Here is a 25153-nt window from a genome sequence, read left to right as displayed (position 1 = left end):
GGATGATAGTGCATGGGTCACAGAACCATGTAGTGTATGTGGCGTCCATCCATGGTGTGATATTGGTAGCTGGATCAACATCTGCACCATATTTCATTGAAAAACTCTGCCACACGACATCTCCAATTGGTGTTTCATCAATAGTCAAATATAGGTCCCAATGGTCTGCAAAAGGAGGGGTATCTCCATGTCGCGCGAGACCAAGGCCCCACAAGTGCATCAATTTATCGATGTCGCCAGCAGACATCTGAACCTTCTTGTACAAAAACTCCACAGTTTCAAACTTCATTTGACTACAGTAAGGTGTCCAGTCACCTGGCTGTTTTGATGTCAAGGGAGGAGGTATGGTATCCGCAGGAACAAAATTACCTGCTGCATGATATATACGACCTGCTCAAAAGCCATTGTTAGAATGTATTGTTGTCATTGATAATAAAATTGAGCTACATACCATCAAGTTCAAGGTGATAGTCGCGATAGACTTCATTCACGTCCCCACTGACATCCAGGGCCATGTTGTCACCTATGGTGTCATCACCATAGTCCATCGGGTAGGTGTCCCCATGGTGATCAGCTGCATGGAAGTTGACATTCGGAAGCAGCTGCTCTCCATTGTTTGAATTGAATTCTGCAGGGCATTCATGTGCATTCGCAGGCAATTCAAATGAAAAACCATGCAGCGCGTGACGGTGCTGTGTGAGACCTGACCGATTCTTGAAATAGTGGTTGTAGCCAGTGTGCAGACAAGGTATTAAGTTGACATTGAAAGTCCTGCACTTTCATCCAATTGGTGCAGAAGTCAGAATGGAGTGACTATAGGTCAAATTTAAGTGAATAATCAGGGAAACGAGCCAAAAATATGGAACAAGGAGACAAGAACACAGTGCACTTGAGGACTTGGGGCATGGGAGGGCTAGTAGCCAGCATCAAGTTCCAACTGGCATTAAAATGAGCTTAGGGTCGGTAAATAGCAAAGCACATAATGGTGTGCTCACACGTCGTATAGTAACAACACTCTAAAACAACCCTTCTTCACCACTTCTTTGCCCCACCCCAAGAGTCCACTTGTCCTGCTCACCAGCTCTCTTCCTCACTCCTGCAGCTGACCATGGTCTCTACATGTGCATCCAATGCTTCAAAAAAAGTTGCTCAGGTCATCATAGATGCACAGCAAAAAAGACGGACCTCAGCCCAGTGTCAAATACCTGATCCGACCCTGATCCGACCGCTCTGACAATATTGATATCTGCTCTGCCCGACACTACATCCCTTCTGCTTCTGCGCCATCCATCCTCTGCTCTGCCCAATCACCTTCCGACCAACCGCCCCTATGCTTCCGCTCGACCGTCTGACCGGTCACCTTCTGTAACGTCTCCATTCAACTGGAACCTCTTTCCCCTTTTAGGTATATACTTTCTCCATTGATACATAGACCCTTACTTCTGGATCACCGGTAAATCCCATTACCGCTTGATCACTCATCCAACGCATACATATTGATATCTGCTCCGACACTTATGTTTTCTGCTTACTTACTGTACAGTCAGAACATAGCCTTTAGCTATGTACCAGTTATCACTGCCTCATACTTAGAAGTATATATATAACATATCCTGTACTTAGATATTTCCCCAGTCTTAATATTACTTGCATTCTCGCAGTCTCTACTTGTGAGGATTCTCTGTAGGACCTTGCTACCTCTGGACACAAGTTTCACCTTGTTGTCACCTCTGACCCTCCACTTCGACTTAGAGCTGCGCTCTAAGTCTTCTCTATCAGTTCTCTGCCTCTACCAATAAACCCCCTCTGCCCCTATCCACCCTCCACATTATCCTCTGCCTTCCCTGCTCCACTCCTAGTCGGCCCGCTGCTAGCAGCAGTTACTTCACGACCCTCAAAGTGAACCCAAGCGGTCCACCCATCCTATCGTTGGACAATGTTGGACCTGCTCCAAATTCAGGGCACGTACTTGGCTAAGGGCGCAGTGCAAGAGCTGAAGCCAAGCCCCGACCCCTCTGCTACTTGAGCAGCACAGTACCTAACACCCAGGTACAAGAGGACAACACTTGTCTCCAGAGAGAAAAGCAAGAGCAGGAGGCAAAGACCCACAAGGGCATTGCCAAGTTGCAGCTGTCCAGGATAAACTTGCCGTCCAGGAGCAAAATGCGACTGCCATGAGAAAACATCAGGAAAAAGGTCGGACATGAGTTGCACGCTGCAACAGTATATATCACTACATAGCCTTGGTAGTACAATAGTGCACCTATAGACCATCCATTGCACTAAATACCTCACTGTAGCGCGCCGTGATGCCAATAGTAGCTATGCGGTCTTCCCAGTAACTCATAGTCAATATGGCATCCTATAGTTAATATTAATGGTATCATAGCTTCTAAGATACAAACAAACGGTCAAACAATTCCAGATCAATGTACCTGTTGAGATAAAAGTCTTCTCACACATCTGACTCTTGACCAACACGAGGAATAAGATGGCACGGGCGAAGAACTTGATGGACCAGTACCACCAGTGCGTTAGGACCACACTGACATGAAGACTTGCTGAGGTGGAAGCTGTGCAAATTTTCATCAAAGGTTTGAAGGGGTCAAAACCAGTGAATATAAGCCAGCAGGTGTGGAAAATTCCTGAGATGTAATGGAAGCTTGAAAACAACTTGTACTTCACCCACTCGCAGACCTAAGGTAGGTCAGAATGAGCCCACAACCAATTTACGATGCTCACCGGATATACCTTCACTGGTGTACTCATTCCCATCTTCGATCACCAACACACTGTTGAAGTGTGCAGGTGCTGGTGGCCTCCTCACGTCTGATGCAGGAATCACTGGTGATGCATGAACTTTGAACAAACACTTTCGGTTGTTGATATGGGGTCGTGCTGGAGAGAGAATCTTGAGGTACTTGTAAACATCCACCCGATCTTGCGGTGTGAGCTTTTGGCATGACCAGCTTGGAACATGTATCTGAAGGAATTCTTCAAGAGCAAGGGATGCATCGTGGTCGGTAAGTAAGCGCTGGATTGTTGAATTCGGAAACGGACATGTCCTAGGGATGAAGTAGCCATGGGAACCTGTCACCATTGTGAACCATTGGACCTGAGAGGGTAAGTCAACACGGTTCTCAAATAGTCCAGGTCCTGCGCCATCCAAATCCGAATCAGAGTGACTGGCATCCGAGTCTTGCCACTCTTGATTGATGGGGTGATGGGATACCCACCAGCGAATGTAGGCATCTTGAATGTGGATGGACTCTTGGCATTGTAGCCAGGTGGTCATTTGCATGACATAGTCGTGGTGATTCGATGCACAGTAGGCCCGTTTGGCAAAATCAATGTGCAGCCGTTCAGGCAGTTCAGTGTTGAAACCGTCCGAGGTGCCAAGAAAGCGAATGGCATTGATGTAATGGATCATTGAGTGAATCTTTGGAATATTGAAGTGTTCACATACCCGATACTGTGCATAGTAAATGAAATCTAAGATGCCACGCACTGCCGTCAGAACTTTGTTGTCAACTGCGCCAGCAATTACACCAAGAAAGACACGCTGCAACTCGCAATAATCTGCCCCTGTCCATTGTTTGCACTTGGATATGCCTTTTTTGAAGTGTTGGAGTCCTGAATATGACGTCATCTCCTTGAACCGTGCGTCAAGTTCTTCCTTGCCTATGATATCAGCGTACCAGCTGACAATGTGATCCTTAAAAACTCCTTTGTGCAGCTGATGTAGAATGTCGAGGGTGATGCATGAGAAGATGTCGTTGTGAGGGAGCATCACCCAGAATGGTGAGTAGATCGCTTGTAGTCCCATCTCTCCTTCAAGCTGATCTTTTCCTATTTCACCATTGCAGTGCAAGTGCAGATTTTCAACCATGGAGTTTTGATCTCGCATTGGCAATTTCTTCATGTCCCCTCGCTCCTCTCGGCCCACTACACACTTCAGGCACCAGTTTTCCATGCAGCATGCCACCAGGCACTGCTCTGGAAAATCAGCGATGTACGCTGCCACAATGGGATACAGGCGTCGTACTTGATGATCTGGGCAGGTGACATCGACTCCTTCCGCACCTATGCTAACCAATGGCTCCAGGACCAGCGACATGCAATAGTGGAAGAGCCAATAACATTCAACAGACCTCGTGTCATGCATGAAGCATTCTAGCTTCGAAATTGGTAAGTATGCGATGAGGACTGTGGCGTGTTTGGATGGCTGACATTGGACATTTTTTGAGATGTTTCCGAGGCTCAGGTACACAGGCAAAACCTCCTGGTCTCCCTGGAACTGCGACAGCGAAGTCTTATCGGATGCTAGGATAACTGAAGCGACAACGGCCCCTTGGGGCAATCTTCCCTGTGGGAAAGGCTTTAGTGCGTTTTTTGCCAGATCAGCAGACACTGGCGCTTACCTGCATCTCCCACCACCAGTCACCTGTCCACATCTCATCAAACCACCTGGTCTTGCCCTCCGCATCTGAAAACACCCTCTCTGGTGCATAGGACACCATGTGATCGAACTCTGGATTTCCCATGAGTTCGCAGATGCACTCTACCAGGTCCCACATCTACAACTCAAGATCCTCAGTCTTGTACTGCCGTTCATTGGTGAGTTTGTTGCCCTCTACACTTATTCTCTTCAACTGCCATTCTGTGCCACGGGGAAGCTGATCTATTGCCTTCATCAGACTGTACTTGCTTGTGAAAGACATTTTAAGGCAGCTCATCTGCGCATTGGTGAGTACATTGTGAATTGCGGCTGAAACACACTGACTTACAATTGGCAGTTTCATGAACTCATCTATTGTGTTTTGGCCCACCCGCGATATCAACCATTTGACAAGTCCCCATTGCTCTGCATCTGCGAATGGTGCCCATGGATCCAGACCTCAAGCCTCTTGTTGGGCTCTGATGTCATGGAACATTGCTTCAGCATGGACCCAGCATTTGTGCTACTTGCCCTGGGTATGACTGCATGAATCGCATCCACATCCTTTCCTCGTCGTCTACTTCCTCAACTTGGACACCGCAATGTTGATCTGGCATCGCGGATCTTAGCCCTTCCTGTATGCCATCCCCCTGGCCATCAAACTCCCAAGGTACGTCCCCATCAATGTCCACCTCATGGTCATTGTTGGGTGTGGCTTGTGTGGTCTCTTGTGAGGCTTGCTCGTGGTTGCACAGCCAGTCCATGTGTTCCTTACAGGCTCTAGTTCTGCTGATGTGAATGCCAACGGCTCCTGTAGTTTGGAAATTGCCTTTCAGGCAAAAATTGCAGCAGTGCTGCATGATGAACGAGCAGGAGGTTGACAAGCTGAAAAAGCCAACCTGTAAGTGACAGTTTCACCGAGTTTCACCGGGCTGACTTGTGCCATCTGTCCGACATCGGACATCAAAAGTTTTTTCCTCAAGATCAGCACCATCTCTCAAGATCGCAGGTTGCCCGTGCACCTGACCTCACGTGTTCGTGTTGTTGATGCAGCACGTCAATTGTTGATTGCAGCGCATTGACTGTTGATCATGTAACTTCACAGATGGGACGTGACATTATAAAGGATGTGATGTTTTAACAAAGGTGTGCTCTGTCCCCATATTCTCCTCCTAATATTCTAACTCCCTATTCACACCCAGAATGTCTTCTACTGCTCCTACTCACCAAGCACTGAGTAATCTTATCAACCATACTGATTCTGGGCCCTCTCAGTGTCAATGACATGAACGCCGTCCTTCAGAGAAGGCCTTGTACCAAGGTATGTTTTTTTATGCACTACCACTATTATTACTAACTATATCATACATAGTTGAGGAGGACCAAGAGTGCCATGAGGCACGATGCCGCCCAAGTGGTCAAGAAAAAATCAAGGCCACCTGTAAAAATCATGGCGACAGAGGTGTGTGTTGACTGTTGCATCAGTTGCCTGCTACTTAATCATGTCCAGGTACACAAGACGGCACACAGTTCTCATCACAGGCTATCACCCTGTCCAAAGGTTCAGCCAATGGTCCACTTGATCTGCAACCCCAGTTCAGCACAGTCCCCCCACAAGAGAAGCACACCCCACAGCCAAAGCCCATCACACAGGTAAGCTTGGAATACCTTTGACTGTTAGTATTTGATAACTGATCAAACTCAAAGGTTCATACACCAGCTCCATCGAGAACATCTGTGTCTGGGGGCTCTGGGGGCTGGTTTGATGACCCTCTTACAAAGGTAAGTCAGCCGCATGATTAACTTCGCTTCAACTTCGACGTTGATGCTTTGGTTCCAAGGAGACTGGGTTTCTCAATTGTGAACCCCTGCCTGCACCAAGGAAGTTGACGATGGCATGCACTAACAAGCTCATCCAACTCCGACGTGCGCAGTCCAATGATGACTTGAATGACGGCGTGCAATATGACAGCGACAACTACGAAGACAATGAGAATGACAAAGACCACAACAACGACAAAGACCACAACGGTGATGTGTTTGCTGGTGGAGATACAGGTGACAACTATGAGGGTGAGTGGTACTCTATCATCCATTCAAATGGGAGCTGGATGATCATGCAGATCAGCGCCACTTGAAGTGTATGCGACTACCACCCTCAGATGATGAGGGTGAACACAGTCGTAAACGGATGTGGGAGTCCTCACATTCGCCTTCACCACAGCAAGGTGAACAGAGACTTCCATGCAAGATTCATCAGAGTAAGGGCCGTGTAGTGGCCCGGGATTACGAGGTAGCGGTCCAGCAACTTATCAAGTATGCGATCAGCCATTTTTGTGTCTGGCTCACATCTGAGTATGCCTATCCAGATCAAATGACTCAGGTATTGTGGGCAAAGGAGGCCTGCAAGGAGGCCTGCAACTATTATGAAGTAGAGATAGGTTTTAATGGAGAGATTATACAATTGGTATGTGTTCGATTTCTATGATTTCATCTATCTAATTTGGATCAAGATTACCCGGCGCACCTCGCATCTCACAAGTGAGGTGAAAGGGAAGGTTCACCCACTTGTCGAGAATATTTACGGTTTCGAGTCCACCAATCGCGAGTCCATCAAGTCTAGGAATTGAAAACTCGCCCGCCAGCTCAAGGATAAATTTGGCATGTGTTACCGGGTGCATTCTCATATCTTGAGTCATGTTTGGTACTGACATTTGGTTGGAAGGACCTCGGGGACAAAAAGAACAATGTGCCTCGCAGTGGTCTATTTCGTTCAAGGTTGAATCAGCAAGCAGTGAATTTAATTTGGTACCACAACAAGAAGGATGATGGAGTTGTGTTCGAGAAAGTTTTTTCGCCATTTCCGATACCCGCATTGGCCTTGGTGTACACCACAGTGAGTCGTTCTATTGCTCATTGGCTTCAGGCAGTGATATTTTTGGCTGCAGGCTGAATGCTGCATTGATGAATGGTGTGACGGCGAATGCGTGGATATCAGCTTTTCGAGTGGTGAATACAGGGAAGCTTATGATCGGCATCTCGCAAACCTCAAAAAATTTCATGCTCGAACGAAGGATCATGGGATACTGAATAGTATCCTGACAGAACTCAACAATACTGGCAGGTAAGTACATCTGATTCTCAAGGATTTGAACTTCGAAGTTTGACAATAATCATATGAACAGGTTGCATGTGAAGGTGGATCCGATCAATGTTGGAGACAAAGACTGTTTGTCCGATGACGAGATCAACAACGCGATTTGTGAATATCAACAGGTTGGCAGTGCAGATGCCAGTGACAAGGTGGAGTCTGACTTGGAGTCCAAGGGTGTTGACGAGGCCGAGTAGAATTGACCACTGTATTAAACTGTGAATGCATGCCATTGATCTCCCTGCTATTTGCAAGTGCACAAGTGCTCGTAGTATGATGTACCATGAGATGTACTTACCACAATGATTTACTATAGATCACTACATAGCCATGCTACATTGCCAAGGTACGACATACCAGACACTATATTGTGCAACTAAAAATATAGTCCAGGCTACATGGTACAATATTGGGGGGGGGGGGGGGGGGGAGATGCAACCAGGCTATAAGTGCTACATAGCCTCCATAGCACTATATTGGAGTTCCCGTTTTTCCTGATGAACCCCACGCTCGTCCTGTTGGCAAGGCTGCTGCTGCAACCACTGCCACCAAGATGGCACCACGTCCTTCCCAGGCTAAAGATACGGGACTGAAAAGAGGTGCTGCAGCAAAGGCAGCAGGGGCAGAAGGTCGCACCTATCCAGGCAGGTGAAGCGAATCCAATATGCATGACCAACAACAGTAAGAGCGCTGTGTATCAAAAGTTAAAACGTCCCGAAGTGGCATTGCGCTCCTTTAAGTTGAAGATGTTTGAATTCCTAGGACAAACTTTGTGTAGTACATACTATCATGCAAATTGGAAGGCAGGTAGCAATGTCCCATGGAGCGTGCTGCAGTGTCTACATAGAGCAACAAATTTTTTGAAAGTGATACAAAAAGAAAAATATAGTACATCGATAGAGTGTAAGAAAGTCGCGGAGAACTACTAGACGAGACAACAACAACGACAGCAAATGACAACGATGCACCAAAGCTAGAATATTGCTTCCCTATCACCACTGCTACTGATAGCATCACTGCACCCTTCACAACTAGTGGTCAAGAGGACAACCAGTTCAGATGGATGGGTGTTCATAGATGAGATGATCCAGCCCCTTCCAGGTGTCTTTCTTCGAGTTCTGGATTACTCGGAATGTCCTTGTTACATCTTATCAATTCAAACAGCAGACAATGAACATCAATCATATCAATCGCAAGGCTAATTCAAAAGCTCTGGAAACACCTGTACCTGTAGTATTGAAGCTTAAAAGTATCAGATTAAACACAGACCTTGAAGCATAAAAGACTCTAAACCTTTGACAAATCGAAAAATTGTACCTATTGCACAAGATGCCAGATACAGACAAGCGAAAATGTGCGCATACATGCAAAAATAAAGGAAGCGCCAAAAAGTAAATGTGCACAAGCACCAATAGATAGAAAAAAGACGCAACCAGGGTGTGCAAACAAATACAGATGAGTCCAGGATGAGCAAAAGCACGGTCACCAGGCGCCAACATGCACAGGACAGCAGAGGCAAGTGCAGACAAGCACAGACAAGCAGGGACAATCACAGACAAATACAAATGCCAGCAAACACAGATGACATGCGCCGATGTGCGGGAATGAGTGCACAAAGGAGAGGTTAGGGAAGGTATGGAAGGACATAAAAGAACTTGTCAGTAGTGTAAATACAAAAACACACACCTTTTCGTGACGTTGTTAGCAAGCCATCTGCCCATATTCTCTCTCCTCCACATTGTTGTTGTGCAGTAGTAAGCTGTGGCTTGAGCTGTTGAGAGTAAGCGATAATTGCCATTGGAAAGTAGCGATAAATCATTGGAAAGTATATCACATTGTGCATGTGACTAATACTGTAGAGACTTGGATATTACATTAGCTTTCACTCATTTCACAATACAAGTATATTCATGGTGTTGGATTTAGTGAAAATTTCGTGTGCACAGCACTTGTAATTTCATTGTAAATCATAATCACAGAGTACTGTATACACACTTGTACATACTAATAGATGGAACTTAGTGAAATTTTTAGGTGCACTGGCGAATCTTGCTCGAAACCTCATTCAGCATCATGGACTTAGTGAGAAAAATCACATGATAAGTACACTTGCAAGCAATCTTGATCCTCACCATCAAATTGATGGGCTAGATGGGTCGAGAAGGGGGGGAATGGAAGTGAGAAGCTGGGAAGGGGTGTAAAGGAGTGTACTGAAGCTTCAGTGCAGAGATGCAAAGAAGCGGGGAAGGGGCATACCTGCCCAAAAAAGGTTAAACAAAGTGTCATGGGAAAGCGTGAAGCTTCAGTGCAGAGACACAAGGCTTGATGCTTCATGAAGCATCAAGCTACAGATGTCAAGGAACTACACACATTGTGCATCAAGGCGTGTGTCTTATCACATACCTTGATGCTTAAATATGACACTATTGCCTGCTGGAAACATCTATGTGAATGTTGACAACGCTCACATCTCATTGTGGATTACATTTACCCGTGTCTTGGATTCAACAACTATGTGGCCAAGTTTTACCTTTTTCTCGGACACAGTACTCACAGGTGATGGAATCAGGTGCATTGTGCAGTTCTTCACCCAACACACAGCTAGGTCACCACCTTGGACCAATGTGTTGCACACAAGACAGTCAGATTTCTTCTGTTCAGTCAGTATGGGGACAGTTTGTGATCCCGGGGTGACTAATATTTTGCAGGAGCCGCTGCCATGATACAACGGTAGATATTCACTAGACTTACCTGTACTTGGTTCCGTCCTTCGTCTCCAGTCAGTCAAAACAGTGTATGAATCATGCAAGCGCTATAATATTTCAGTGTCCTGGAACGTTAATCTCTAAGTACTGTAATGTGATTGGAGCTGTGAGGGATATACAAATAAGATTCTATACAAACAACCGTGCACTCTATACCAGGTCTCCTGGAGTCTTCCGAGTTGCCGCCCAAGCTTTGGCTCTCTCCTTTATATCTAAGCTTTTGAGCCACATTGGCGACATTGTGCCTCCTGTCTCACTTCTTGTGCCTAATCCACTTCACTCCCACTCCTTGTTCGATGCTCTCCATAGCGCTCTTCACACCTTTATCAACCGACTCTCGCCCCGCAGCAGTGCCTCCTTTTGCACGCTCCCAGCTGGTCATCCCACTGCATGCAATGGAAGTTCTTCTGATCTCTCCAAGGTGAGGAACATAGTGATCTTCAAGCTCTTTGACATGTGCGTCAACCCAAGAAGCAGTACCTGGAAGGAAATATAGGAATACACTGACTAAGGCTGCGGGTGGAAGTGAGATGCGTGTGTGGAGTGCGTGTGAGTGAATAGAGACAGACATTGTCAAGGCAGAAATAGTGAGTGGTGATGCAATGGTCAGCATAAGAAGATATCACTCACAACTCCACTATTTCTTCAACAGAGGTCTACTAGTCTATTGTCACGAATTCCAAATACGAATCATTTTTCATTCCTTGGTTTCCCTTCAGCTATTTCTAGTAACTGAACCAGTCATGTGACTTCACTTCCTGTCACACCTTCACCTCTTCACATATCACCTGTTGCTTCTTCGATTGGCTCCCCTACTCCACGGGCTAGAACGATCTTGCTTCCGAAAGAAGAACCGGTTGGATCTTGGGTTTCTATTTAGTAACTGTCTTACTCATTCGCTTATATGTCATGATCAGTCATCCGCAGTATCGTACGACTCTTTTCTCATTGGCTGATTTCTTTCATACTCAGATATCTCCTATTCAATGTTATGTATATAAGTAGGTTAGTTAGTGTAAGTACTCCTTAGACTTAACCTCTTCATTCTCTACAGTTGTAGTAGACGTAGACGTTCACGCTCAATCTATCTTGTTCCTATCATCATCTGTGACCAAGTCCTAGTGGTTGTTGTCTGACTTTACCATTTGGTGAACTCAGGTCATAACATTTATGGCACATCGGGCCTTTGAGTGGTAAAGCATTGATTTGTTGAGTTACTTACTTATTTTGGTCTATCTTGTTATCTCGTACACCTTCGTACCATATGACTCTCGTCTTCTCTTCTCTGCACGTTAATCCTCCGGACTCGTTACCTAATTGACTCTGCTGAGATTTGTACCGCACTTTGCCTCTTGACCACCTCAGTATTGTTCTTACAACTCTACTGAGGTGTGTACTGTGCCTGTTGTATTATGCCGTCTTGTATTGACTTGTGCACTAGCCTTTGTCTAGGTACAGAATAATAGTATTGTTCTTACCAGAGCCAGAATCGCGACCAGCATCCAACCCGATGTATGGTGATATAAAGGCGTGGTTGTGATATGAGGACGTCAAGTGCATTTGTGGGATTGACTCAATTGATGGCGCTTCAGGAGGCATTGTGGACGAAGTGGTTGTTGGCAAGAAAAAACAAAGTTGAATCATTTGCTCCAGAGTGGTGGAGATTGTCTATCTTGCTGTTGACAGGACCTGTACGTAGACTCAGTAAACTGACTCAGGAGTAGTTTTGAAATACAAAGGATCGAAGAAGGAGATCATGGTGGTGGGAGCCGGAAAAGTACTACTTAGTTACAATTGTATTACTGAGGCATTTTTGCGGGGTGTGGGAATTTGGTGCCTTCAGTTCTTGGACTTACTAAGTAGAGCTGATCACGAGCAAATTGATGGTCCTGCACTGGATTACCTAAGCATTGCCAAAAGCGGAGGAGGCGCGTCTGGCAGAGGTGGTGGTTTGAAGGAGTCGTGTCTGGGATGAGCTGTGGACAGAAAATTCTGGGGACGGTCGGCGTAGGTAGAGCGGTTGAAAATGTAGTTTCGCTGAGCTTCCGAAGCATCTCCTGCGGTGCAATCGTGCAGCAGAGAGCTTGCACAACATTTCACCACCGTGCAGAGTCTTGGTGAGCGTTGCCGAGCAGGATTCGAAAGGACTGCAAATTTCTCACCTGAGGACCGTCAATTTTCCAGTCCGAACATGCTGATCCCACATGCACAAAGTGTGCAGTTCTCCGCGAAATTCTGATGGCTGCAGCTTCAGGTCAAAAAATTGACAGTCCCAACTCCGCTTGGGTTTACAGTCCCAATGCCAGCAGCCACAAATTTGCAGCAACCGTCCTGGCAGTGTGCTCGCCTCGCCAGCACTTGCCATACATTCTCAGGCATTTTCTCGTGCTCATCCTGACCTCCGGGACACATTTTATTGAGTCTAGATACTTCATGAATATATCTTTTCGCCCATCTCAGGACTGTACATCCAGGACTGCAAACCCCACCAAAAGGACTGTCAAATTTTTACATGAAGTGATGTACTTTCAGGAATCAGAATATCACAGCTGAAACTGTGACCAAGTTCCAACCTCCTGCCTTTTATCAGAACCCAAATGTGACCCGTTTCCCACCAATTGACCTGACTGCATCGATAGCGAAGCCTGTAGTTTTATTCCCACATTTCAACCCGCCTCTTGTTGGCACGTGATAGCGTTTGTACTGGCACAGATCTGGGTTTTACCCTGCATGGTTCGTGTGCATTTCAAGTCACGTATATCTTCTGATTCCCTTTATCTCTCACACCATTTCCAGTGAGTCGTTCCCTGGCAGAGAGCAGTTATAAGACAACCCAGCCTTCCACTCCAGGTCGCACACGAAAGCTCATAGCGGAGTACAAGAGCAACATTTGGTGGGCACTTCACATTGGTGCTTTCATCGTGTAGTACTTGACGTGTGCGCTAATACCAAATGCCATGGTGTGCAAGTCAGCATCATGCACTGTGCTAACTTGACCATACCAGTCCACAGTCATGTGGGTTTCACCTTCAGGACTGAGCAGTCTCATCATTGAAAAAGGTGCCCTACACGTGTGTTATGATGATCTAATACATCGAGGGAGATTGTTGATTCATTAACTCGGAAGGAGCGGGATTTACTCAGACTCATTTTTCAGTAGGGTAAGAATCACCATCCTCTCCTGGTTGAGTACAATATCTCAAATGTGGGCATTTGAAACCTTGTTCTTGGACCACCTCCACGAAAGGGAGGTAAGTTGAAATCTGCACGTCCGATTCGAGAGCTGTTGTCATAGGTCACCACACCCTGGCAGGTGTATCAATACTTACTGGCCATAGTAACAAGCCATGAATGCATACTTTTCAGTGATAGCCAGTAGCTTCTTGTATCAATACTCTCCCTGCAGTATTGCCCCCTGGTACCCTGTATTAATACACTCCCTGTAGTACTAGCCCTTAGCTTCTGTATCAATACTCTCCTGGGCACTTGTCCCCAGTGTACCCTGTGACATGTGCTGACTAAGATTGTTGAAGATTGCTGTATGCTTCCAATCAGATCTGTTAGATCTCTGGTAGATCACCTTCTGTCCATCCCTTCTTGACCCCTGACAACTGCACATTCGTCCACAATATCTTGTTGGCTTCCAAAAGAGGAAATTCACAATAAACATCCCATTTTGGTCTCCCCACATTATTCCCACACATCACATGTTCGCATTTTCCAGCCACACAGTGTGGGGATTACCCCACAACACCAAAAACATCGCCCATTTTGGGAATCTCCACAATATCAATTATTCCCACATCCTCCCCACCTCACTGCAGCTTCACCACCACACCACAATAAGCCCCCCCTCATATATAAGTAGCAGTTTGATATATATACATATATTATAATATAATAGTCCGCTTTTTCGCTTATTTGTGTGCCTGCTCCTCCTCCAGGGCCCTTTCAAAATAGCCTAGGGTACAGAACACTTTCGCACTTTTGCCCCTTTGATATGGAAATGTTCTAGAGTATTTAGAACATATTTAGGAGTGTATATGCAGAGATTGCTCCACTTTTTTGATCCCCTGAAGCGTCCTACATCAATAGATATAGCATATATATAGGAGAATAAAGAATATGTTCCCATGTACTTATTTCTAGATGGATATACATAGAAAATTATCCCCAGCATCTATTCAACAGTAGGAACAATGTATCAGGAGACCAGGACCATAGTACAAGACCCTGTGATGCAGTATACATACCCTCTCCTGATGGTTTACCCCCTGTGAAAATTTTTGCTGTAGGACCGGACCTCAAGGATTGCAGGGGATCTATTCTTATGCACATTTAGAAGATATGTATCACCTAGATACTCCAGGATATCTACAGAGTCCTTCTACAGGAGCATAAACATAGAAACTCGCACTTTTGACATTTTTGATGTTTTTCAGTATCTTACCCTTGCATACATAGTCCACCCTGCTCATATATCATCAGTGGCATGTATATAAATGCATTTATGCCCAGGATCAGCTCAAAATAGGCCGGGGATTTGAGTTAGTGTATATACTTGTTATTTCTACTGATAAGGGGCCCATACCTTCAAAGCATCGATGTTTATTAATTGGACACCTGGGATGCCTCTAATATATATCACTAATTATAGCTTTAACGCTTTAGAAAGATCCATCAAGGATTGAGTGAATTACAAGCAAAATAACATATATGTGAAAAGTGACAATTGACATCTGTTCACACAAAGTGACATTTATATATGATACAGGTCGAAGATTTCATTAAAAATGTGTAGGATACATGATAGACTACCTAAGGAACCTATACTACATACTGCCCTGAGGGCAGAGTGTTGATAGGGGGGATGTGGTGTAGAAGTGTTTGAATTGGTGGCCCATAGCAAAGTATACACCAACTAATCATTTTCGATGTTTTGAACTTCGGGACATTTAAAGTTTCCCACACTTGATTTCTTATCTATTTCACTTCCCCAGCTCTTGATTCTGGGTGGATCTTTCTGTATTTTTGAGTCCATGATACGGAATGGTGTCTGATTATTAAATTTCGATGTTTCAAAAGTATGGGCCCCTTATCAGTAGAAATAGCAAGTATACACACTAGCTCAAAACTCCAGCCCATTTTAAACCGATCTTTGGTATACAAAGCATATATATATACAACTGATGATATATGAGCAGGTTGGACCATGTGTGCAAGGGTGAGATATTGAAAAACATCAAAAATGTCGAAAATGTGATTTTACATATTTTGTTCCTGTTGAATGACCCTATAGGTTTCCTATGGTAGCTAGGTGATAGATATACTCTGAATATGCATAGGAATAGACTCCCCCACCACTCTGAAGGTCCGACCCTACAGGAAAAACTTTCACAGGGGGTGAACCACCAGGAGAGGGAGGGTGCACTATGCAACAGGGGATTCTCCTATGGTCCTGGGCTCCTGATACATTGTTCCTTTATTCTTTATTCTCCTATATATATGCTATATCTATTGATGTAGGACGCTTTCGTCAGAATTAATGTATCGTAGAAGAGCCTAAGCGATCAGCTTCTACAGTACAAAGTGGAACCAAGCTGGACTGACATAAGGCAATAGAAAAGGAATGACAAGCGTAGCAGAACAAGTAGGAAATACAATACAATGATGGAGGGTAGAAGAACTATAGATAACGAGATGAGACGGTAGAAAATGATAATGGTACACGAAGATGCTTCTTCCCTATAGTTGATTATTTTCGATAGAGATACAGCCAATCCAGAGCCAGAACCGCGTCCAGCATCCAGCCCCGCGTATGGTGATATCAAGGTGCGAAGTTCCAGCCGCAGCCGCGGTAGTGGAGACCGTAGGAATTGCAGCTGATGTCGTGGCTTGCTGTGATGACGGATGGTGGGGGTGTCCTCTGGGTTGCTCCGCCAGTAGGTTGCTGCATGACATGGATCTTGGGAGGTCGAGAGGAGCTGGCTGCTTTCTTCCCTCTTGCATGATATATCCTCTGCGTGAAAACTGTCAGTGATAAAAGAATAGAGGTGGAAAAAAGCGTACAGGCGCTGCCATGCGGGCGCATGGGACGTGCAACTACCGGTAGCTCTCGCAACTGGATGTTTGACCCATCTTGTCTGGTGTTGTCTGCCGGACATGAGGTTTTTAGCCCAGCTACGAGGGTGGGATCTGGACGGAGTGTCCTGTTCGGTTGCTCCGGGTGAATTGGAGCGCCGGCGCCATGAAGGAAGGTAATCGACCGAGGAGAGTCCGTTGATTTGGTGGGGTGGTGGCATTTCGTCCTCGGGAGGTAGAGAACTAATAAGATAATGGTCAAAGGGGACATGAGATTACAGATGGAAACCACGTACATCGTCGAAAAACCCTGGGGGTAGTCGACGAGCGCCTCCGATTTGCGGGGCTCGGCGTCGTGGATCAGCCTAGTATGTAGATATTCAAGGCCGTGCAAAAGGTCAAGAAATATGTAACATACATTTATGAATGGCTTTTTGACAGTGTTCTATGATGAACGAAGATGAGTGAGAAAGGCTGTTGAAGAGACCTGATGCAACATACCACCTGAAAGGATGACCCGTTGTCAGTGTGATTGAGGATGAGATGTACACAAACTCACATTGTCTGATAGAAGGTGACTGAGGCCAGCTTCCTTGACGATAGCAGTGACATCCCATTTGTATATATCCTTGTCGTAGCAGCCAGTGACGAGCGACCTTCCATCTATGGAAAAGGTCGCACACATCACCTCGCTTTCATGGTACAAGGGTTGTCCGATGGGCTGATTGGTTTCTAGGTTCCATAGTCGCGCTGTGTTGTCATATGATGCGCTCACGAGGATGCGTTCATTCGGAGACAGTGAAATAGCATCGACAAAACTGTTGTGTCCCTCCAGAACAGCCGTTTCGGTCCAGGTGGCGGTGTCGAATTTCTTGATTTGAAGGCGTGGCATACTGGCGATATAGTGGCGTGACCCGGCGATAAGTGTCTTTCCGTCCGAGATCCATGCCAGACGCCAAGTTGTGAAGTTGAGTGTTTTGAGCAATTTGCCTGTGTTGGCATCCCAGACTTTCAGCTCCGTGCCGTCGCAATCATCGTGCCATCGGGTGAGTAGCAAACCGCCCACACATGGCTGCCTTTCGCTGCCTCGATTGGTCCCAGGATTATCTTTCCGCACTTGACGTCCCATACTATGAATGTCCCGTCATTGCACCCGCTCACCACTCGCCCTCCATCTGGACTCCAGCACACAGAAATACTCCCCTTGTGTGCCCCGTCAATCTTTTGATGACCTTGCCTGTGTCAATTTCCCACAATATCACTGCACCATCATTACTCCCACTTGCTACTGTCTTGCCGTCCGGCGAAAGTGCTATGGCCCACACATTTCCACTTCCTTCGTCCATCCAGGCCTTCCCGACCTGCATACCGCTCTCCAAGTCCCAGACTCGAAGTGTGCCATCCCATGAACAGGTGATGATCCGCCGGTTATCGGGCAGCCGTAGGACGCCAGAGACGCTACTGGTGTGTCCTTGCATCTTTTGGAGAGGTTTTGTCGCTGATCTCTCTTGCTTTGCAGGGACTCGTGAAGACATCATTTTGGCTTGGGGACTTTACCTAATAGGAGCGGGACAATTTCAGCTCTTGCCCACCAAACGAACGCCATCACTCACTCGGAGGTACTTGGTTTTACACAGAACACACCCGTCCAGGACGAATGAAAGCTGAAAAGGAATGGACTTATCGCTTGATGCTCGCCAGAGCTAGATGGAGGTTGCTGTTCAAGTCCTGTACATGTGCGTCTTCCTTGCTTTATCCTCATGGAGCTTGCTGTGCAGATCAAGCGCCCGAGTCACGTTGTCTGACAACCAGTTTCTTCATCAACATCGACATCTCAGCATCACACCTGTTATCAAGCGAGCCCGCATTTCTATCATTTTTTACCCACCCTTATCTCCATCGCCGGCAAGAAATATCTCTGAGACTCGGAGACGTCCATCCGACTCCACCGCATTGTTTTCTCTAGCATGTGTCTCGCAAATCATCTCAGCCCACAGTTCCCGTATCTCTGCAAACATCCCCCGGTTGACAACCATTTGCCAGTATCGATACCTCAATGACTCAATCATCGAACAGGAAACGCACTAGTACTAGTTGTATTCTTGAACATCTTTTCCTCGCGCGAATCAGGTATGTGCTCTGCAGCATGAGCTCAGGCCATGTCTCACCATAGCATAAAGAAAACAGCGCCAACTTTAGACTGCCTACTGGACTTCAGGAACCTGTCAAGCGGCATCCTTATCTGAGGGTCTATGCGCTACTGAAGAAGACTCTTCCCCTTCCTCGCTTCTCCGCGCAGAGCGGCAGTGCCTTCTTCATGTGCGCAGATTTCCTTCTTTCCAAATCTGCGCCACAGCTTAGATCATCACCAATTCACCTGCTCTCGCTTCGAGTCTATCTAAGACTGCAGGATAAATATGACACTGAGTAGTATGAGCTACTTAAACCTTTATCGCTATAGCTCTTCTGCCATCGTACCTTCCCACATCCCGGATGACTGTCCGACGTGTAGCGAATTTGTCACAACGACAACTTTGCTAGAGCACCTGGCATCATTATTCCGACTTCGAATGGTTATGACCGCCCCTGCAATCAAGCTACTATGCGCTAACTCGTAAACTACAGCTAAACAAGTTCTGAAAATAGTCGCATGCAGTCTTCCTAATTGATATCGCCGTTTACTACGAAGCTTGATCCGCCAATTTGTACTGCGACTGCTATGACTGACCATGCTTGAGCCAAGACAATCGCTTATAATCATCAATGCTCGCAGGTTTCTCTCCAAGGCATTCTCGCATAAGCACTCACATCTCACAATCCTCTATAGGACGGCCGATTTTGGGCTTGCCGGGCCTGTCGCACTCGACATGCTTGCCATGTCCGACTACTTGATCCTCATATAGTGCCCCACTCCAGCGGGCGTGCGGAAACATCGTGCTGCCGACATGAATGTACACAAGTCTGAGTGATGATTGTAAGAAAGACGACGAAAAGGGACGGGTAGACCTTGCGGTCCATATACGTTGCTTATCTCGATATCCCAGTAAGTAGCCAGCCTAAAATATGTGCAGGTCAAACTTACAGCGTGTCGACGTGCCAAAGCCGCGCTTACGGATTCCTACCTCACTTATTTTATGTTCCATCCAGTAGCAAGCAGCCATAGAGAACATGGAGCACGCACTCGAGGACTCCCCGCAGTCGTTTGGGCGGGCGACTATATCTGTTTCGGTGAGCTGTGGTCTAATATTCAAGTGCAAAAGTGGGTACTTATAAACGTAGCGTACCAGTCTAGGTGAATTTGTATCTGTGACTGGTTAGCAGGGCGCAGCAGATCATAATTGGTCTCTTGCCCTACTTGCTTCACTCCTGGCCGAGGCCCAAATGTGCAGGTACACCATCATTACTATCCGTCATTGACGAAAGCTGACGTGGTAACCACTGCGCTTCGTTCACGGGCAGTTCAAGCAAAGTGTGTGCATATTGCATAACTGTGGCTTGCAGACTTCTACCTGTCTGTTCATGCTGATAGAGATCATACCTCCATGATATTTCACCAGAGCTCACATACAACCGAGCAAGAACCTTCTCAACGTGTTCAATGCGCACTAGGCATGCACCGAGCTTGAGAAGTCGTGAGGCCGAGCAGATTGGATCATACGGAAAGATCGACAGACTTGATAATCCAAGGCACCGTTTATTCAGATGATTTTGAATAATGTTTCGTATCAACGTTGAAAACACTACAGGAAATAATTGACCGACGGGGAACGTGACATTGATATATTGGACGGATATGCGATGGAATGACATGTCGAGCCGCCTCATGTGCCTATCAGAGATGAAGTCTATCGGGCGTGATGACCCACTGTTCCGGGGCTCTGTGAAAGAAGAGGAGTACTAATAGACATGTCAAGTACGCCATTTTTTCATAGCCTGACACGAGAGACTGAAGAACTTGCAAAAAGACCAGGGAGCTCAGACAGCTGCTCTATCGAAGAGACCAGCGGCCGAGCGCGACAAATCGATTTGCTCCACGTTTCGGCGGTCATCGCAACTCGCACAACAAGTCTGCCAGGTGAAAATGTTCTCCTTCGCATCCGGTAGGACATTCCTTCCGTCATTCTCTTTCTTCAACCTTTTCTAGACTCTCCTACTTCACCAATTCACATTTTCACTACGCCACCTCATGTACTAATTGACGCTGCTCTTGACACAATGCACAATACGCATTGTCTTAGCACAGGCTGCGCATCTGTTTTCTTATCGCCCTTGCCAAGTTGCCACTATTTGTTCCCTTTGTCGCTCATTCTTGTATTTAAGATGGCATGTGTCCTCTCGAACGATCATCTGAATCTACCCAGTATTCACCCTCAGCATCAGGCCCGAACGTCTCCCGATTATCGTGATTCGTCAGTATTATTCATAGATCTGTTCTAAACTATCTTTCGCGATCTCTACATTTCCCCTTCGAACTCGATTCGTTGCATCTCTCGACATAATCAACTGCATAGTCAGATGATTGTTGCATCGATAAGAGCAAGCTATTATGTCTAGAAATATAGAGATGGTAATATCATATGTATAGTATGCAGAGTAGAAATGAAGCGCGGTCAACCAAACCACCTAAAAATACGCAATTATCGTCTTCCAAGCCCACTCAGGCTCCATGCAACACTCGACCGCACAAAATCAAATCTGCCCAACATCAGATCGCGGATAGAGGCCGGACTGAACGGCATCCACAATGCATACACATCATGTGTAAGGCTTGCGAGTTTCAAAAGCTTCTTGGTGAAGCCCATGATTTCCAGCGCTCGCCCGTGACGCACTTGCGCACATTCCTGCAAAATGGTATCATCCACATCGGAATCTCCTGCAAACGCTTGAATGTGCTTTATGATGGCTTCTGTAAAGAAGATCGCGTCCCTGATGACCCGGTTCATGCCCTGGTCCCCTGCAGGCGAATGTATGTGAGCGGCGTCACCGACTAGGAAAGTGGCGGCGCCGGGGCGCGTGAGCGTGCGGTCAGCGATAGCTGAATGGGTTCTGAAACGTGTCGACCACATCAGCTGGTCGACCTTGACGGGTGTCGGGTTTAGGGACGAATCCGATGTTACACGCTGGGGCGTACATGTCGATCAATTTCTGGATGTACTCCTTCGGTGGTGCGTAGGGCGGCTCTCCGTTCTTCACCGGTACGGGAGAAATTATACGGAAGATGGATTTTGTAACGGGCTTTCCATCGCGCGTCAGCTCGGAATTACAGCGGTTGCTGAACGGTGTGAGCGTCAGGAAACCGTCTGAGGAAATTATGATATTGATGTGGCCCTCGATGGTTAATGGACTGACAGGTTCGCGCTCGAACGTAACATCTGCACTGACCATTTGAGTCAGTAGGTGATTGCCTAAGTTGGGGCCTTCTGGGTCAGAGAACCCTATGCCGGTGATGGTACGGATCTGGAGATGGTCGTCAGACATTCCACAAACCTAAGCTAGCAGGAGCTGAGGCCTCACGGTTGAGCGGGCGCCATCTGCACCGATGATATACCTGGCTCTGACTATTTGGCCATCCTTGAACGAGACGTCGGTGACAGGACAATCCTCTTCGTTATGTTTCCTGCCAACAACCCTGTGTGGGCGCTGCACTTGAACCCCAAGGCTCTGCAGCTTCTGCCCAAGCACAAGCTCCGTCACATTTTGAGGGGATAAGTGTACGTAAGGGTGGGCCGAATGTTTCTTCAGAGGGCCGAACCTGGCCTCGAAGATCTGCGAACTGCGAAATGTAATTCTGATGCCCTTCCCCTTGATGGCTTGAGATAGTAAGCCCTCTGCTGCATCGATGCTGGCTAAAGCCTGCGATCATAAGGTCATCAGTAGGCCTTCTTATGAACGCTTGAGTGGCACTTTACCTCGACATTGCATCCATCCGAGGTCCGAGACAGCCTCATTATCGTATGGTCAGTCAGATATCGAACTTGTCTCTGGAGGGTCAGCAGGTTGAACCGTATGAGATTTCTTTTGCCCATGATGGACCTTCTTTCATGCGGTGTTGCATGACATGCAGGGGAAGGGCTGTGTTTGTGCGCTTATCTGACTATCCTCGTCTGCTTGTGAATATGTAGTGGCGACGAAGGTCCTGGCTCTGCAATGACATTAATCTTCGTCTCGAGCAGGATCACACAAGCACTGACACCCGAAAAACTTACTTTGTCAATCATAACATTGATTCACATCGAGTCGACAAACATGCGGCCGAACCAATCACTTGCAGTGGTTGCGTCTTGATCTGTCGGCGTAAAGCGTACGGAACCATATCCACGCTGTGAAGGTTCTGGGATGTGGGCCTTGTTGTTCTAAGTGCTTTGGGAGGTGATCTGACGTCAAGTATGCGAGTCGATGAAGCGTAACATTGTTGCGAAAATAAGGAAATCTCAGGCCAGAATTGCAACTGTTCAAATCACAATATTTTGCGATGGCTTGGCCATTGTCGTTCCGCTCAGGCAAGACGAAAAAGGTAGCAGAGCCACGGAGGACTGGACGAAACGATAGAAAGTTCACACGGCGCACGGATTGTTGGTGTATTCATGGGGATGCAATGGTTTGCTATTACTCACAACTCCACCATTTCTTCAACAGAGGTCTACCAGTCTATGGTACATCAGGCCTTGGAGTGGACACAAGTAAAGCATGTTAACATCGATATGTTGAGTTCCTTACCTATCTTGTTATCTCGTACACCTTCGTATACCATATGACTCTCGTCTTCTCTCAGGCTTCTCCGCACGTTAATCCTCCGGACTCGTTACCTAATCGACTCTGCTGATATTTGTACCGCGCTTCGCCTCTTGACCACCTCAGTATTGTTCTTACAACTCTACTGAAGTGTGTACTGTGTCCGTCGTATCACGCCGTCTTGTATTGACTTGTGCACTAGCCTTTGTCTAGGTACAGAATAATAGTATCGTTCTTACCAGAGCCAGAATCGCGTCCAGCATCCAACCCGACGTATGATGATATCAAGGCGCGGTTGCGATATGAGGACGTCAAGTGCGTTTGCGGGATTGACTTGATTGATGGCGCTTCAGGAGGCGTCGTGGACGAAGTGGTTTGTTGGCAAGAAAAACCAAAGTTGAATCATTTGCTCCAGAGTGGTAGAGATCGTCTATCTTGCCGTTGACAGGACCTGTACGTAGACTCGGTAAACCGACTCTAGTTTCGAAATACAAAGGATCGAAGGAGATCATGGTGGTGGGAGCCGGAAAAGTACTAGTCACAACTGTATTACTGAGCCATTTTCGCGGGGTGTGGGAATTCAGTTCTTGGACTTACTAAGTGACGTACTTTCAGGAATCAGAACGTCGCAGCTGAAACTGTGGTCAAGTTCGAACCTCCTCCTGCCTTTTATCAGAACCCAACGTGACCCGTTTCACACCAATTGACCTGACTGCACCGATAGCGAAGCCTGTAGTTTTATTCCCACATTTCAACCCACCTCTCCGTCCTTCACATTACACGGCCAAGTGCCGCTTTGGCCCAAACAGAGGTAGTGCGAAAGTTATAGGACTCTCAATGGCGTCCTATTCACGGGACGATTCTTCACCGAATACGGCGCAGGCACATTCGCTTCTTATGACGATATGATAGCATGGTTTAAACACAAGTTTGACGTATCTCAGCGGATGAAGAAAGCGCCTCTCGACGCTCCGCGGTTCGACAGCTCGTGGCCACCAGTCTTTACACACCAAGACTTGTGTCCCCAGAACATTTTGTTAGCACGCGATAGCACGTTGTATGTGTTGGGCTGGCACAGATCTGGGTTTTACCCTGCATGGTTCGAATATGCCAGCAAGCGCTGTGACGTGCACTTCGTCATATTTATGGGACCTTCTGATTCCCTTTATCTCTCACACCATTTCCAGTGAGTCGTTCCCTGGCGGAGATCAGTTTTATAAACAATCCAGCCTTCCACTCCAGGTCGCACACGAAAGCTCATAGCGGAGTACCGGAGTAACATTGGGTGGGCACTTCACATTGGTGCTGTTATTGTGTAGTACTTGACATGTGATACAAAGTGCCATGACGTGCAAGTCAGCATCGTGCACTGTGCTAACTTGACCATACCAGTCCACGGTGATGTGAGTTTCGCATTCAGAACTAAGCAGTCTTGTCATCGAATGATTCCCAGTGCAATCAGCGAATTGCTGCCTGAACTGCGTCACGACAGATGGCAGCTTGGATTGTGATGCACTTCAGACATGTAAGCAGCATGCACGACATAGATGGCAACAGTCTCGAGTTTCTGCTTCATACATTAGGTTTCAATATTTTATCAGCCAGCTAACAAGTTGAGTAGTATAGCGTGCGTAATAGAAAGTAAGGTTTAATGATACACTCTAAGATATAAACATTTGCGTACTATGAGGTATAAACTACATATTTTAAAAGGTGCCCTGCGTGTGTGTTACGACGATCTAATACACAGAGGGAGATTATTAGTTCATTAACTCGGAAGAAGCGGGATTTGCTCAGACTCATTTTTCGGTAGGGTAAGAATCACCACCCTCGCTTTGTCGAGTACGATATCCCAAACAGGGGCATCAAAACCTTGTTTACGGACCACCCCCACGAAAGGGAGGAAAGTTGAAATCTGCACGTCTGACTCGAGAGCTGTTATCGTAGGTTCTTGACGACGCCACGCGCCACGGCGGAGGGATTGAA

At 46.6% G+C, this 25153-nt stretch overlaps 4 protein-coding genes across 4 annotated transcripts; 3 read left to right on the top strand and 1 right to left on the bottom strand.

Annotated features, from left to right (window-relative positions):
• Nucleotides 1-7223: 7223 nt before the first annotated feature.
• Nucleotides 7224-7566, top strand: EDB91DRAFT_1065099 (uncharacterized protein; the record flags this gene model as incomplete). The annotated part of the gene is made up of 2 exons (XM_041314765.1): nt 7224-7334; nt 7387-7566. Coding segments are annotated over 2 exons (291 nt in total), but the record flags the coding sequence as incomplete, so codon positions are not given.
• A 10925-nt stretch (nt 7567-18491) lies between these two features.
• Nucleotides 18492-18866, top strand: EDB91DRAFT_1065101 (uncharacterized protein; the record flags this gene model as incomplete). The annotated part of the gene is made up of 2 exons (XM_041314766.1): nt 18492-18569; nt 18609-18866. The coding sequence occupies 2 exons, from the start codon at nt 18492-18494 to the stop codon at nt 18864-18866; spliced, it is 336 nt and encodes a 111-aa protein (XP_041168812.1).
• A 2206-nt stretch (nt 18867-21072) lies between these two features.
• Nucleotides 21073-22748, bottom strand: EDB91DRAFT_1240459 (uncharacterized protein; the record flags this gene model as incomplete). Its single annotated transcript, XM_041322025.1, has 4 exons — nt 21073-21513; nt 21539-21892; nt 21950-22245; nt 22667-22748. The coding sequence occupies 4 exons, from the start codon at nt 22746-22748 to the stop codon at nt 21073-21075; spliced, it is 1173 nt and encodes a 390-aa protein (XP_041168811.1).
• A 1267-nt stretch (nt 22749-24015) lies between these two features.
• Nucleotides 24016-24282, top strand: EDB91DRAFT_1031827 (uncharacterized protein; the record flags this gene model as incomplete). Its single annotated transcript, XM_041312739.1, has 1 exon — nt 24016-24282. A coding segment is annotated over one exon (267 nt), but the record flags the coding sequence as incomplete, so codon positions are not given.
• Between the last annotated feature and the right edge of the window lie 871 nt (nt 24283-25153).

The sequence above is a fragment of the Suillus paluster genome, assembly GCF_016628075.1.
Source record: "Suillus paluster strain FC165 chromosome Unknown EDB91scaffold_262, whole genome shotgun sequence".
NCBI classification, from domain to species: domain Eukaryota; kingdom Fungi; phylum Basidiomycota; class Agaricomycetes; order Boletales; family Suillaceae; genus Suillus; species Suillus paluster.
The sequence above is the reverse complement of the archived record's forward strand: the minus strand, read 5'-3'. Positions and strand labels throughout refer to the sequence as shown.